This window comes from Falco naumanni, chromosome 1 (assembly GCF_017639655.2).
Source record: "Falco naumanni isolate bFalNau1 chromosome 1, bFalNau1.pat, whole genome shotgun sequence".
In the NCBI taxonomy this organism is placed as follows: domain Eukaryota; kingdom Metazoa; phylum Chordata; class Aves; order Falconiformes; family Falconidae; genus Falco; species Falco naumanni.
Window position 1 is genome coordinate 105,278,201 of NC_054054.1, and position 16,632 is coordinate 105,294,832.

The 16,632-nt window shown below is 41.3% G+C and overlaps 1 protein-coding gene across 6 annotated transcripts in view; it reads left to right on the plus strand.

The window, feature by feature from the left end:
* The window catches only part of CUX1 (cut like homeobox 1), a 281,274-nt gene that overhangs the window by 228,458 nt on the left and 36,184 nt on the right, over nucleotides 1–16,632 (plus strand). For 5 of the 6 annotated variants that reach the window (XM_040614070.1, XM_040614078.1, XM_040614098.1 and 2 more), the window contains 3 exons: nucleotides 3,827–4,129; nucleotides 8,539–8,727; nucleotides 13,548–13,812. The exons of the other annotated variant lie outside the window; for it this stretch is intronic. In XM_040614070.1, coding sequence (XP_040470004.1) covers nucleotides 3,827–4,129; nucleotides 8,539–8,727; nucleotides 13,548–13,812 — 757 coding nt within the window. The remainder of the gene's footprint in view (nucleotides 1–3,826; nucleotides 4,130–8,538; nucleotides 8,728–13,547; nucleotides 13,813–16,632) is intronic. 6 annotated transcript variants of the gene reach the window in all.

Here is a 16,632-nt window from a genome sequence, read left to right on the forward strand (position 1 = left end):
GACACGTTCCCAAGTACGGTGCTCTGGCGTTCGCAAGCTGCATCACGTGTATTTGTCTTTATGAAGACATATTTGCCTTGAAAGACTTGAATGCTCACCTTCACTGTGTGGTCATAGCTCTCTCTTAGCTGTTTTCATCAGCTGTGAAATACTCATTCAGTTGTCTTCGTGTTTTAGCTATGAATGGAGGCCAATTGCACTTGCCAAATATTTGAGATTGCTGGCCCATTTACACAAGCATCACTTCCTAGTACTTGATTTGCATTTTATTATTATTTTCTGCGCTGCGTATTTGAAAGTGCTTTTAAAAATTGGTGGGAAGTGCCTAACTTCCATATACCCTAGACATATATTTTGAAGTAATAATGTAAAAAGTGCATGGTAGAGCCTCTGCCCTTTTGTGACTCCATTATACTTGCAGCTTTAGAAGATTTGGATCACTTAAATGCATTTATGGTGTTATTTGAATCTTTAATGACTTTTTTCAACATCAACCTGTAATTATGCAAAAGTTACACCAGTTTCCCGATCATTTAAAATTGCCATGTTGAACTAGGATTTCATCACGTGCTTGGGACCTGTTGGACACTCATCTTTCCAGCAAATTTCGTTTGGGAAGACCCTGTTTCTCCCATCCTCTATAAAGCACAGGCCATGGCTGATGTCTTTGGCTACCTGAGATTCAAAAAGATGCCAGGTTCTGTAGTGACCTCGTTCCTGGTGTCACTCTTCACCTCTCCAGCTCTTTACTTCTAGCCCCTTATTTTTGAAGCTTTGGGGCTTTTGCTTCAGGTTTCAAACTGGATACAGGCTGTTGGAAAGCAAAATGCAGCACCCCTCTGATATAGCAAAGTTTTTCTGGAGTTTATCAAAATAACTTCGTCAATAAATGGTGGCTGTGGGGTTCACAGCTTGTACATCCTACCATAATGCAGTTTTACGTTTATATTGACAAAGTGATCTCTTCCTCACTAAATACAAATGTGTAAACATTCGGTGAACATCACCTATTCACTTATAAGAAACTGGATCGCTCTTACGTTAGTGCTATTCTCTGGCACAGTCTGGGGTTAAAAAAGCATAACACGTTTTAAAGAAACAAGCTTTCAATGTACTGTTTTCATTGGAAATGTTCAATTGCTACTTTGGAAATCTTAATATGTATTTTTCAGATGGCCTGAATTTGTTTCTTTGTCCTGTGAGGAACTTGAAAGAAATGAATACAGACAAATTATTTCATAAAACATGCGAAATGGCTGTGGATTGACAGTTAAATCTGTAATAGTGAATACATTCAATTTTCCCCTTTGTTCTGTCAGCAGTCACTTGTACTCTAAATGTCTATTTAATTTTTTAAGTAGATTAACAGGAAATGTTTGCATTATTTCATTATTGAGTTTACTTTTCCAAATAATGGATCTTTCCCTTAAATATTTATGTGATATTGAAAATGTTTTTTCCATAAGGGAAAAATGCTAAAAATGAACGGGGAACATATTTGGAGTTATTTGTAGTGTATGCGCATAATGCCTCATCTGAAATCGCTGTACATTTCCCTTTCGCTGGGGGAAAAGCAAGCAGTTTGTCATCTGTACTGCCTTCCAAAATTAGGTGCAGATAATCCTACCTTTTTGAGTAAATAAGCAGCAGATTGGCCTTAAAAATGAAATTCAAGTAAGCTCTTGATATGCGATATAAAAAATAAATAAGCTAATGTGCAAGCAACATAGAGCATTGCAGTGATAGATGATAATATAGATTACCTTTGTTGTTTACATAATTAGGCTGGGCAGGGAGAGGAGAGGGAGAAAGAAGCATTAGTAAATGCTTTTGTTTAGTCCTGTGTGGTTGGGGTTGGGGGTTTTTTTATGATTTTTTTTATTTTTTCTGCGCTCCCTGTGCATGTGGTTTGCAGTGCACGGATGAGGAATTGTATAGGAAATTTGCAGCTGCTCTAGTTATTCAGTAAGATTTGTATAAGCTGGCACAAGGGACAAAATTAGAGGGAACTTGAACGAGTGCCGTGCAGTTTATTAGCTAGGCAGCCATAATTTTGACCTTGCTGTGGGTTAAAGGACACAGACCTGAGAAGAAATCTGTTTATCATGTAGGGAATCCATGCCATCCCTGACAGTGTACAGTGAACAAGATGGATGATCTGCCAAATTGGTCCCTCGCATGGGTGAATCAGGGCAAATTTACAGTACAATTCCTGTGCTGCTCCTGCTATAAAAATAACATTTGCTGGGTTTTATATTCAGTTGTACGATGACCTAGGGTGAACGGAGAAAAGAAATAAGATTTGTAAGATCCCTATTACCTTAAAGATTTATATGCACCTTGCTTTCCTTTTATGTCTGCCTCTTTTGCATCTCTCATAAAGCTCTAAGGGAAAAGTCCAGTTGCTTGGTTTGAGACAGCAACTTTATGTGAGTATGTCAGGGAACCTCTCTTAAATGCAGCATCAGGAAAGCTGTTTCCTTGAACAACACAATTAGACCGTGCACCCTGCTTCGTTTGAACCCTGCTTTTACTTCGGTAGTATTTTCCTTTGGTATTTGGGATGTTCCCATGCTACACAAGCTGGGCGTTCTGTAATGCTTTGACAATATTCTGGCTAACAAAGAGACCTGAAAAATAGTGACATTTGCTGTTAGCCATCGCCATGGTGGTGACAGGACCTGATGCTGCAGAATGAACCGCTCTCATAGTAGTGTTGCAGCGCCCAGGAGAACACAATTCTGTTAGAGGGACTAAGTTTTTGATGTAGACTCATCCTTGTACGATGGAGAGCATTGTAAGCTTCCTCCAGAGATCTCAAGGCAAATCCACTGATGGATGAATCTGAGATACGTGCGATTAACCATGTCAAGTAATGAGATGTGAGACGGCAAGGAGGAAGAAGCAGTCCCAAAAAAACGGGAAAGAACTGTGAATGAAGGAATCACGTGCTCTTTATCTTTCCAAGGGAGTTACTCTTTTAAACCCCATTGTCTACATGTCTTTAACACCGTTTAGACTTTACCGTTAGATGTCTGGATTGTCAGCATCAGTTCAGTTGGTACATTTCATTAGAGATAAATGTGAATTTATTAGGGGAGACCAACATTTTGTACAGAACGTAATGTTGTTGGCAAATTAAGAGATTCAGAAAGCTTTCTTTTAAACAAGGTGTCACGATAACAGGTTTGGGTGTCTCTTCATCCACTAGCTATCTTTATGTTGGATTCTCAAACACATTAATTAGAACAACTTAATTGCAAACTGTACTTTAATCTTGTTACTTCTGGGCAAAGAGAAGTGCGAAAATGTGATGCAAGTGGTAAGAAATAAAATGGAATCAATAACACTCTCAAAATATAAAGTTGTATCAGTTGTAGAAAATCCCTCATTGACACTACAAAGCAGTAGCTGAGTGAGTTTCCTACAAGTCACAGAAGGAGGCTTAAACCAGTCTGTAACGGTACATTTAAAAGCATCTGCATACAAAAATGTTGCAGAAAGCAAAACTGAGAGATTTCCTGACCAAGGAAATTTCTTGCAAACTTACAGACTATTCACTTCATTTTTTTTCCTGATTTTTATTTGTATTTGTACATCTTGTCTTTATAAAAAAGCAGAGATGACTCAAGATAAAATTAGAAAATAATTTTGTTTTTAAAAAGAGGCGTTTTAGTTAGCGAGTCATAACAAGTAGCATTTTGCATACTTAGGCATTTCTTTAAGTAGGTAGAATATAAATGAGAAGGAAAGTTAAATATCCTGCAATCAAAACATTACAATTATGCTAAAGTGGGGACTTCTTTCATTTTTTTTTTAATTACAGAAAGCACTCCAAAGACTTCTGCCAGTTGCAGTCCCGCTCCTGAGTCTCCAATGAGTTCCAGTGAATCAGTGAAAAGCCTGACTGAATTGGTGCAGCAACCCTGTCCCACTATAGAGACAAGTAAGGATGGCAAATCCCAAGAATCTAATGAGCCACCTGCTTCTGAATCCCAGTCTACAACACCTTTGCCACTGTCGGGCCACTCGGCGCTCAGCATTCAAGAACTGGTTGCGATGTCCCCTGAGCTGGATACGTATGGCATTACAAAGAGGGTCAAAGAAGTGCTAACGGACAACAATCTTGGTAAATCCCTTTATTTTCATTTCTTGACTGAAATAAAATGGAAGCGTTCATGCTTTTATTTTTAAGCTATATTTCAGTAGATGTTTACAAGAATACTTGGGTTTGACTCTGACCTATGCTTTAAGCTTCTAAAAAAGATAGTTGTTTTTTTTTTTTTAAACTGGTAGAAAAATCCTTTTAGATTGTCACACTGTCCTTAAAATCTCATCATATCCTTGCTCTTCTTATGCTCTGCTCCTGGCTGACCAGCCAGACACTACTCCCACCTCCCTAAATACAGTCCAGCAGGCTGTCAGGAAGACCCAGCCTCAAAGCCAGGGAGATCTCCCCTGGAGAAATGCATGTTTCCCCATGCCCCAGCGGTTTAGGCATAGGTGAAATAGAGGAGTCCAGCACGATGGGAGAGGGAGGTGCGTCACAAGCAAAAGCATAGTGCTAGGGGAGGGTACCTGTAGAGCTAGGAGGGTAAATTCAGACTCCATTGAGGTTTAGGTGACCTATCGATAAGTATATGGGGCCATGCAGGTATTTCACTTACGAGATGTGCAAAGCTAAGGCTGCTTTTGCTTACAAATAAGTTTTTGGGTGTCAAATTAAGTGTAACGCTTACACGGCTGTACATTTTGAGTACTCCAAGGGATTAACCGGATCTGAGAATGGGAGATCCACACTTAATACTGCCACTATGCCTCTAAACCACTAGTTCTTCATATGTGTTTAACACTTGCCTCCCTCGCAAGGCATTGGGAAGCCTTTAGCAGACCTTTGAAGTCTGTAGCGGGAAGGCAGTACGGGTCGCCCCAGTGTTACCTGCACGTGCTTCTGGGGCTTAGCATGGGATTCATCTCACTCACATTGATCAAAATAGATGTCTGGTACTCTCCGGAGGTACCAATTTCTCTCCGTTCACTACAAAAGGGACCAAAAAGATGTTTAGATTTAGACTGCTGATGATACTTACATGAGAGGAATTCCATATCATCTGAACATTATGACTGTATAAGTAAAAACTCCTTTATTTTAGTATGTAAGGAAGCCTTTTTTTGGCTAGACACAGAATAACATGTTATTATTTTAGATTATTTTTTTTTAAGTGGAAAACTACTGAGATGGGGGAGGTTGCAAGTTGTAATTTAACATAATCTGGGCAAAAAAAAGAAAATGGCCCTGATCGTGGACATAGCCTGCATGAGATGGTGTTCCACTGAACCCAGCAAAATTACACGCTCGTGCACATTGGCACGAGCAGATTGTGGTTGCTTGTTCAGTGGAGGTAATGTAGAGGTAAAGCCACAAGTCACAGTAAGGGTTTGCAGGTTCAAGCCCCTAGTTTTTGGGCAAAATGCTGTTGAGTGCTGTACCTGCTCTGTGTTCCAGAGAGGTTTGAAAAAGTATTTTTGTTTGCATTTGCTTTGATGCCATTTTTACTTAGTCTTTTTTATTTCCCATGATTTTTGTTTTCCTACAGTGTGGCTGACAAGCCTAAAAAGCAGCAGAAGAGCCAGGAAATGTGCCCCAAACTCTGCATTAGGTGTGGAACCAGTTTCAATGTCTCCTTTTGTGCCCTCAGTGTGCTAGTGCACCAGATTGACTCGGTGCACAGGTTTCTCTCTCTTAGGCCTCAGAGCCTTGTGAACCAGTCTCAGACAACTGGTGGTGACTCAGTTGTTCCGTTATCACTGGCCAGTAAAGAACAAAGTTGTGCAAAACCATTCAAGATATGTTTGGCGGGTCTTCGCTCCCATGCCTTTTAGTATTCGTATAACAGTCACTGTTTTAACAAACAATGCCGGCAGCGTTAACATTGAGATGCTGCTGGTAATCCTAGTCCCAAACGTCACAGTATTACCAGTGATTCCCTGTTGGGCAGCGTAAAACTCGGAGAGGGAAACAAATGCAGTGAGCTATTGAAGGATTGCAGCAGTGGGGATTTTGCAGAAAGGGCCAGGACTAACCATGAAACCAACATAATTTACTGAAAGCAACATCAGTGGGAATAGGCATGAAGGATAGTGGGGCCAAAGATAGGGAGAATTAGCAGGAATTTTAGGAAACCTGTGCTTGAAAATATTGCAGTTATTGATAGCACTCTGATGGAGTGTGATATACCTGCTACCTCCTGAGAATGATTTCTAACACATTTCCCTTTAGCTTGGGAGTCTTTCAGGTGTTTTATCCGGTCAGGCCACATCCTGGGATAAAATAAATGATACAAACATCTTTAGCTTTGTTTTTAACACCAAGAGAACATGACGTTACCTTCTCCCGCATTTGCATTTTTAATTTTTAGGCTGTAGTTTGAAGTTCGCTTGCTTTAGCAGCATTGCTAGTACCTGATCTGGTGTGCTTATTCCTGACCCTTTTGCGAATTTGTGCTGGCATTCCTCTTCACGTGGCCACACAATAAACCGGCCCAGTTGGTCTGAGTCAAAAGAGGCCGTTTGATTCTAGGTAGGTTGGTTTGACTCAGATCAGTTCCCTGCTCCGATTTAATGTGCAGCCAAGCAGGCGGTGGCAGTGGCCACGCTGGCCCTGCGCAGCAGCTGCTGGAGCCTCCGCAGCTGCAGGAAGAAATGCTCATGGCATTGCAGCCTGAGCACAGCCCGGGCTTGGAAACTGGGGGGGAACGTTAGTTACGAAGGCAAATTAAAAGATTTTTTTAAAGTAGCTGTCTCATCTTGCTAGTAGCTGGCAGGTTTAGAGGTAAATGGGTGAGGCCTTACTGATGCTTTTAAACAGACGGACAGGGAGTAGGTTCTCTCTGCAACACGCATGGTCTAAAATTGGCCCTGAGTTACTTCTTTTGTCTGATTTTCCTGATACTGAGGGTAATGGAAAATCACTTTTTACTTAGGTACTTAAGTGAATTCTGAATTTAGGTTTCTGTTAGGTCTGTAAGAACCATTTTTGGGGTTAGTTTTAGAGCTTATTAGCAGACTGTGTCATGTTAGCCCTGTCCTCGTTTCCCCTTTCTGCCTTTCGTTGTCTCGGCTGTTTCCTCCAAAAGCTTTGCAGACCCACCTGCCCTATGCATCTGAATGGGATGTTCTGCAGCTTCTAACTGGTCCCACATCCCCTCCTGTCCCCATACAGGGGAAAAAAAAAAAAAAAAACCAAACAAAACAACCCCAAACAAATCACCAGGGCAAAAGTCTTGGGATGTTTCTAAAGAGAAGGAGGACATTCATGGAGTTAGGCAAAGGGCTGTAGAACAGATATTTTCCATGACCTGTTTGAAGGCAAGAGCTGATGGTGCTTTTGCAAGTGCAGACATGTCCTGGAGAGCTGTAAGAGCACAAGCTCCCACATATCTGCATTGTCCCTTAGGGATCTGTTTGTTGCCGCTAAGGGTGCTGGCATTGCCAGGAAGCGCAGGAAGAGCGTTCTGCTTTGTGTTAGTGAGGGCATGCAAAAGCTACAGATCAGACACAAGACCCTGAGGCCTAAACTTGGTCGGCATGGAAAGATCTTTGGGTTACCTGGAAAACACACTATAGCTGCGCTTGTATCAGAAATCACCGGCGGTGACTCGGATGACTTCAGGCTCTGTCTTTTAACAAAAGCTGTTGCATATTGAGGCAGTTTAGCTTAGGAAGAACACTGAAGTGAAGAGGTTTAGAAAACCAGCTGTATGGTTGGGTTTGAGCTGCACAGGCATTTTCCACAGTCCTTTGGAAGTTAGATCTTAACCACGTAAAACTAGCGTTACCAGTGCACATACAAATTCTGCACGCTGAAAACCATATGCAGTTTTTGCCCTGTCAGACAATAGGGTTTTGAAAGAGAATTAAAATCTTAACTAGAAGGATTGTAGAGGCTGTAAAAAAAAAAAAATAAAAAGGCTGTTGTATTGTAAAATGTGAGTATCTGTAGTTGGTAAGACACAGTTAGAACACCACCGATAGTACAACACAGAAAATATGTACATGTGTCTTTGAGGACACTTAGATGATTATTGATGAATGGGGGGGTTACATTGATCTTGGTTCATTGATTGCTTGAAATGTTTGGATTGCCCTGTTGGAACGAAGCCGTTGCATTACCCTTCTGCATAAGAGCTAAGTAGCCTCACTACTCTCACTAGTTACCTGCTTAGCTAAAAGTTCAGTTTATTTTTAATCTCATTAATTTTATTTTTTGCACACTGTTTCACTGTAAGGTCCCAGTCCCCAAACATGTTGAGCTCCCCTCTTTGCCACAGTCAGATCCTAAGAATTAAACTAAAGCTCGATATTTACACTTTTAGGGGCGGGGGGCAGAGCTTTTATTCTTCTAAAGGTTTCTTTTGGGTTTTCAAGCAATTCTGAAGTAAGAATAATTGACAAATGATCTTGTAGATGTGTTCTGTCTTTTTAGTTAGCCTCATCTCTTAGCTGAATGAATTCATGCAATTTTCAATTTCGTATTAGGTCAGCGTTTGTTTGGGGAGACAATCCTAGGGCTAACACAAGGCTCTGTCTCAGACCTTCTGGCTCGCCCGAAGCCCTGGCACAAGCTGAGTTTGAAGGGACGGGAACCCTTTGTCCGCATGCAGCTGTGGCTGAACGATCCCAACAACGTGGAGAAGCTGATGGATATGAAACGAATGGAGAAAAAAGGTAACTTAGAGCAGACTGCTGACTCATGTTTCCCGTTATTTCAAAGATGACTGTGTCTTTTATAACTCTTCATAAATAGTATAGGGGCAGCATTGATCCAGTATTATGAAGGTTACGCAAAAAGACTTCATGGTCCTTTATTTGATGCTAGCTCAAGCAGATCCATCTCCAAAAAAAGCCAAACAAAAAACCAACCCCAAACCCTGCATATTCACCAGCTGTCGTGAAATCATTGCTATATTCTCCTATAGATTAATTACTGAGGCCCTGGTGTATCACTGATAACTTGCCTTACCAAATGAGAAATGTGAGTTTGGGAGCTGGCTGTGGGTTATTAGTTAATAGCACTGCAGCTGGTCACAGATGTTGGCCTGGAAGAACTGTGCATTGATTCCTGAGAGAGCTTCTTGCCAGTCCTGCACTGATAGTCGCTAGGAGGAATGAAAATGCAGTCTTTATAAAAGAGTATTTGAGAATAATTAAATTTGTAGCCTTTCTAAGGATGAGGGAAGGTGATTGTGTTAATACACACATAAAATGGCTAGGTCATGAGTATGCACCTGTGAGAAACCCAAGTTGTTATTGGGTGTCTTAATAGGGAGTATATCCTGAAAATTTATCCTACTGTCTGTATTTTAAATTCATTGCTAAAAAACAGTGGTTATTCAAAGCCTTGGTTTTAGTACCTTCATGTGATTTTACAGGAGAGATTCATAGGCTGCCATTATCAGCAGTTAACTAATTAATGATACACGCATCTCTCAAGCTATCCCTCAGTGATATTAGTACAGACAGCATTAATTGTATGCGCTGAAAGCACTGCTGTTGACTGATGTCCTGAAAGCATTAACACATTTGATCAAAAACCTGGTGATTATATTAAAAATTTGAGTGAGGGAGCTTCTGGGAAAATCATGGTCTTGCATGCTTGTAAGGAGAAATTCAAATCCTTGTCATAGTAACCAGTATAATATAATGCAGTGCAGTATCTTACTGCAATCGTGTATGATCTTCCATGGGGAGTAAAATCCACATGGGTTTCCCACTTACAACTGTAAACCAAAGGGAACCATGATGGTTTTTGCTGTATTAGAAACGTGGCAGAAATAAAATTGTCAACTAGCTGGATTTTTATAGCCTCGCAGAGAATATCACCCATAATGCAGGAAAATAAAATAAAAATAATTTAAAAGTAGTACTGACTATCCTTTCAAAACTGTTTTCTAAACTGGACTCTTACCAAATACTGTACAATACATATGCTCTATAGATGGCACCTGAATAGAGATAAGGCTATAAATCATTGAGACTCTGTACTGAGCTCCTGGGCTGTGTAAGTGCTGTCCTCATAGCACAGCACTCTAAAGTGAATCCAACCCTGTATTTTCTGCAAAATCCTTTCATGCAGGTAAGGATCCTGTGATTTAACCTTTTAAATTGCTCTAGAGCCACATTAAGAATTTAACTTTCCCTTCAGCTAATGTCAGTTTAAGAACAATGCAACTGTATCTGCTACCAGTGAAACATTACTATCAATTATTCCTTTGCCACATTTTATTAAGGTAGTAAATTAATTATTATCATAAAGGTGAGCTGCATATATTTTTTTTTTTCCTGTTCTGCCAGTCTGAAGTTTGTGCTATTAAAGTCCGTTTTAAGAGGTTCTGAAAATTTGCAGTGTACATTAACTGTGTCTTCGGAGGAAAGGGGGGGTTCACGCTCATTAGGCTCAGACACGCCGCACCACCTTTCCTGCCTTGGGAGAGTTCATTCCTCTTCCTTATAACCTCCCGGTGCGTGTTCAGCTGGTAACGTCACACTCCTCACTGAACAGTACTGAAGCCTGCTGTCAGGAGAAAATTTAATTCCCTTTATTTCCCCATTATTTCACTTTTTAATAATCTTATTCAATACCGCGTAAGATAAAAACTATATTAAAAGGGGCTCTGGTTTACCTCAATGGGCAGCTGCTAGTTCTGCAATAGCGTCTGCTGCATCTGTAGCTGAACACATGCTGGGGAGACTTCCCAGAGGGACACGGTGGTGCTGCGCTGGCCACAGCAGGGGTGAAAAAAGGTAGAACAACTCAGAGGATAGAGCTGGCCGTGACAAGTTTGGTCTCAGACCCACATCCAGACCTTTGCCCAAATTATGTTTAGGGGTTATTTTTTCATAGGTCTCCCGAGAAGCAGAGACTGAGCACAGACAAAACTCAAACTTCACCAAAAATCAAGTGTGTTTGCGACTTGGATTGCAGTTTGAGCTTTGCTGTCACTGCAAATATGCTAAACGATCTCCTTATGTTGTCTGCACACAGCACATATGTTTAAAATAAGAATTAAAAAGGAAAAGCTTTTACAAACGTCATCTAAAGTTTCCAGAGACTGTCATTAAAGCCTAAAGCTTAGGTGCTAGTTCAGCACATGGTGAAGGGCCAGGATTGTGCCTTTGGCCCAGTGGAAATTTGTTCTGCTAAAGTATTATCCTCCAGAGGAACAATTGCTTATGACAGAACAGTGGGACATCCTCCTCTTTATTTTTCTGTTAAGGAAATACGTGCATTTATATCATTTGTTCCCTTCACATGAGAGTGACCCAGATCATCTATTGCACCTTTTGTGATCCCGGTGCGAGTTACAAAAGCAGAGGTAGGCATTAGGGCATGAAATGTTTCCCAAGCTATCGTAGCTCCATGCTGTCCGCAGGAGTCTAAAGGTGGGAGCTCTGACCTGGCAGAAGTGCCATCCTTTGGAGAGCAGAGAAAGCGGAGATTCAGAGCATCCTGATGCATGGGTGTCTCATGTTAACTCAGTTGCCAGACCAAATTCCAGAAATGCCAGTTAAGAGATAAGCCTAAACACCTTTTACATCTTCCATGTGAGGTTCTGGTTTGTCTCATGGCCTCCTTTAAGCTGCTGCACGTTGCTGAAGTGATAGATGTTGTCTTTCGGACCTCCTGGTTGTGCCATCAAAGGCAATAAGGGAACCTTGTATATAGTTTGCATGTGAATGCAAGTTTGAAATAACACCTTAACACCTAGGAGGTCTTGGAGAGTAAAGACATTATATAAATGTGAGATTATATTGCTGAAATGATTAATTCCGTGGTTGAAGGTTGTAACAGTTCCTTGAAGGCTGCAAAAATAAGGCCAGTAGGTCACCTTGAAATAATGTGTTTACCTGCAGTCACTTTGCAGTTCTACATCCAGCTAGAACAACTTAAGTAGGTGATTTTTTTTTTAATTAAGTTTATTTTTTTAAAAAAGTAACTTTGCTTTTTATAGTTATTTCAAATGCATGCAGGACTGTATCATGGCAGAGTGATGGATCATGAGCAACTCACATTCTGTTCCGTATCGGTGATCTTACACAGTAGGCAATCCACAGATAATCTGTCATATTCAGGCAAAACAAAATGAGGGCCATGCAGATACCCCCAAAAGGTTACAGAATATGTTCAAATTTCACTTTGATGGTAGTAAGACGCAGTGTAAAAGCATCCCACTGGATGTGCCACTGTGTAGAGGACAGGTTGCTGAAACCTACTGGAGACAGAAAGCCCAGCCAGTCCCATAGGGAGCTCTGCCAGAAGTTGACTTGTGTGAGAAGGGCTTTGAAAATTTCAGTTTGATTGCATTGAATTTTTATTCTTTGTGCACCCTCAACCTAAAGGCAGAGCTGGAGGAAGAGAGAAATAAATTTTTTTAAGAATTTGGTTGCTGACCGGTGTGATGTGCCCCACCAGTCCCTGGCTCTGACTGGAGCTCCTGGCTGTTGGAGATTTAGTGCCTGCTAGATTGATGTCAGGCTGGTGTAATCTGGAACTTAATAGCCTAGGTTATCAAATTGCAGCTCTTGAATACCTAAACTCTTAAATATCTAGAAGGTATTTAACAGGCCATTAAATACTTTATTGACAAGATTCATCTATATTTACCATTTTCAGCCCCCTCATTAGCAATGCTTGTGCATGATACTGCCAGGTGCAGTAAATCCCACCTCTCTTTGCCTGGCGTAAATCAATCAAGTCGGTGACAGTGTTTGCTGGGACCCTTCGCTTGCAGAATTTACCAGGGTAATTCAGTCCCTATCAGGGAGGAGAGTCAGCAGTGGTATCACAGGCTTCTGCCATCAGCCTTGCTGAGCTCCATCAGGGCAGCAAGAGCTTTCTTGAAAGTACATTCATTTTTGAAAGAGCCTTGCGTAGGGGAGGAGGATGCTGTGGGCTGTTTTTCTTTCATAACCTGTCACCGCTATAGCGAAGATCTGTAGGAAAAAGCAGCAAACCCTGGCAGGTTGTTCAGCCCATCACTAGGATCTCTGGGCTCCGGGCGCCATCGTGTGTTGGAGGTGCAGCTGCCTTCAGCTTCCCGGTCAGATTTTTAATTTAGAGACCTTAAGTGTCAGGGAGACCTTAGTGTACACCTTAAGTGTTTAACAGCCAAAACCATTTCAGCTGAAATGAAGTGCAGCTGTCCTAATCAGGTGCTTATGTGGAAGTTCGCCACTCTTGAAAGAGTGAATTTGGAATATGTCATGTTAACTGAACCCTGTTATTAATTTCCCATATTCATCGAAAAAGCAGAAAACTGGCAGGTTTCCAGTCGATTTACTTTCTTTTCTTCTTTTTCTGCCTCTTGCATCCTCCCCACATTTGCTTTCCTCTGATCACTGATGATGCCTCTTCCTTTCTGTTCTCTCTCGACTAGCCCATCCGTGCATGTACAACCTGTCATCTTCGCGTTTATTCCACGGCTCGTATATTCATTGATTTTGCATTTGTATTCAGCTGGGGCTGATCCGATGCACTTCTCTTTCAGCCTACATGAAACGGCGACACAGCTCTGTTAGCGACAGTCAGTCTTGTGAGTCCTCATCCGCTGGAATAGACTACAGCCAGGGAGCCAGCCCGCAGCCACAGCATCAGCTGAAGAAGCCCCGGGTGGTGCTGGCACCAGAAGAGAAAGAAGCTCTGAAACGAGCCTACCAGCAAAAGCCATACCCATCACCAAAAACCATTGAGGAACTCGCTACGCAGCTCAACTTGAAAACCAGCACCGTGATCAACTGGTTCCACAATTACAGGTATGAGATCTCCCGGGAGCCCTACTCATAAAGGATTTATTTTATTTGCTTTGGCAGGGTGCTACTCCGCTTCAGCAGACTGTGTCTGCTTCCGCTAGCATGGAGCGGTTGTACAAAATGAACAGTTTCGACAGCAGGGAGGTTCTAACTAACAGTAATGCTAATGCTCCAGACTAATTTTAAGTCATCCCTGAGGAACAGCAATATTCACATATTGATGTAAGTAGTGTTTTTAAAGAGAAAGTCTCATTTTTGGGGTGGGCGTGGATTTAGAGATATCCACTATTGAATATTTATAAATTCCATTGCAGTAAGCAAGGCTGGTCTTTCTTACTTGCATATGCACACTCACACAGACAGATACTGGCACACATAGACATGCATGTATAGGTGTGTGTTTTGTGTGTGTTATGCCTTGGCGGGGAGTGCTTGGAAGTGTCCTCTTCTGGGTGACAGCAGAATTGCACTGCTTTCATCGTATAATTTTCCTGCAAAAAGAGGATTTGGTTTTAGGTCTTGAGCCTCCGAGCTCTGCAAGTAGACACCGTGTGTGCTGTATTTCTGGGAAACTCCACAGTCATGAGGGACAGAGAACAGATAACCCTGAAGTCAGATGTGATCGCAGGTTTATTTCATTGTTATGATGAAATCATGGAGTCACTGAAATGAAATAAGATGTCGGTCTGTTTAGTTCCTTTGTCATATTAGAAGGAACTTTCTCCACATTTGAACCATTGAAGTAGGTTTTGGCCTAGAGACTGATAAAAAGGAACAATGCTGGAATGGCATGTAAGAATTAGAAGGATTTGAGTAAGCATATTCTCAACTGTGCTCGGGATTGGGAATCTTAATTAGTGCAGCAGACTTTGCTCTACGAAATCTGTGGTAATGAATATTGAACAGGTACAGTTAGGATACCAGATTTAGTACTATTCTGCTCCTTCACTTGGAGCCAGTAATGTTCCTAATTAGTCCAGATAGCTAAACCTGTTTGGTTTTGGAAACTGTTAACATTTAAAGAGTATTTTCCACTTTGGCCCTCCTCAGCTTTTAGCAATGGCCTGGTTTCCGCTGGGGTAGAGCGGCTGTGTGGTGTTTAGCTGCCTGCTGGGTTAAACCATGACGAACAAGGAAGTTGCTGAAGCAGAAGCAGCACAGTTTAATGAGATATCTCAGAAATATTATGCACAATAGTTAAATAATGTTTATAGTAAACAATATAAAATTTAAAAATTATAACCAACGAGTAATCATATTTACACTGAATTTCATTGACTTGAATTCGCTACAGATGCAGCCTCTTTCACTGCTCAGAGTTCTCCAAATGCAGGCCTCTCTTCCAATTCCCACTTCTAGGCAATTATGCACGAGTTGGAGGAATGCCTATGAAAATATGTTCCCTTCGGCCTGACAGCAAAATGTGCTGTTCTCACTTACGCAGATGAGAGCAGGAGCACTGGTGGCATGTGTCATCTTCCTCATTATCATGAGATCTCCTGTTTAGGCGTGCTGTGAGAAAGCGTGACAAGTCATGATTGATCAGCCTGTTTAGCCACACCAAGCTATACATTAATGTAGACTAGGTGCTGACAGTTGTATACAAAATAAAGAATGTATAAACAAGGTGCTAGAGGCTCGTGGGTAGTACAAGCCTCCCAGCACTGAGTGACCTGGACCTGCTCCCAGATGTGCTGCTGAGTCTCCAGGACTTTAAAAAAGATGTTTCAAGTCTGTTTGGAGCCCTGGGTGCTCTGAGCGGTTGCCACCACTGAAAAATCGGAACACGTGCCTGTTCTTCTCCTCTGTACAATAATTTTCTTAGCTTTCGTGCATGAAGTACTCTTAAATCATTTACAGGACATTGCAGAAGAGGTACATGTTCTGCTAGGGGAACAGGGTCTGACTGTTCCGTAGCTCATGTATTATAAGAAATGGGTAGTCTTTCCCCTCTTCATCTTCTCCAGGCCACACTTAGCTTTATTTATCTCTTTTATACTCTCCCTCAGCCATTTCTTTTCCAAACCAAAGTCTTCATACATAAGCAGTTCCACATCTCAGACCATATAGTTATTATTTAATATAAATTTTTCTTTGAAGTTACTTCAGGTAAGGCAAGGTACAGATTTGGACAAGCTTGTCTTCCTGTCTCTTGGGAATCTTGTTGCAGTGATGCTTTTCCTTTGGGATTTGGCCCAAACCTCACTTTCCAAAGGTTGTTGCTACAGCAGAATCTACCTTTTTATCCACCAGATGGGAAGTCATAAACTAACGTTTATTTTCTGCAGCAAAAGAAATTTAAAAAAAAAAAAATCCCTAGCAGGCGAAGAAATAATTCAGTTCAGAATATAAGTAGGTATAAAGGATTTTGACATGTCTGCAAACTTAATCCAAGTCTGTGGCTTTGTATCCATACCAATCAAATAGCTCTCAGAACTTAAAAATAAATTCACCTTACTTTGCATTAGTGAAGCACATATAGGACACATCATAGTTTGAGGCTCTGTTGTCTTAAGAATGGTACAAAAGAGTAGGAGGTAGGGATTTCTGTCCCGCTTCATATGTGGAAACTAGCGCATAAACTCAGTAAGGTCACAGAGATGATGCTGCAGAAGCACAAGGAATTAAACCAAACTTTCTTGAATTGTAATCTAGCACTCCTGGATCCTAAATTTCATTGCTTTTACTCTGGGCATATTTTTCAATGAACTGTAGCGTTGTGCTTGTTCAGATGTTGTGTGAAGGCGTGTACAGGGAACTTGAACATACACTCCTGGAGATCGCTGATGTTTTGAGTTACACTGATGAATGCCAGTAGGATGT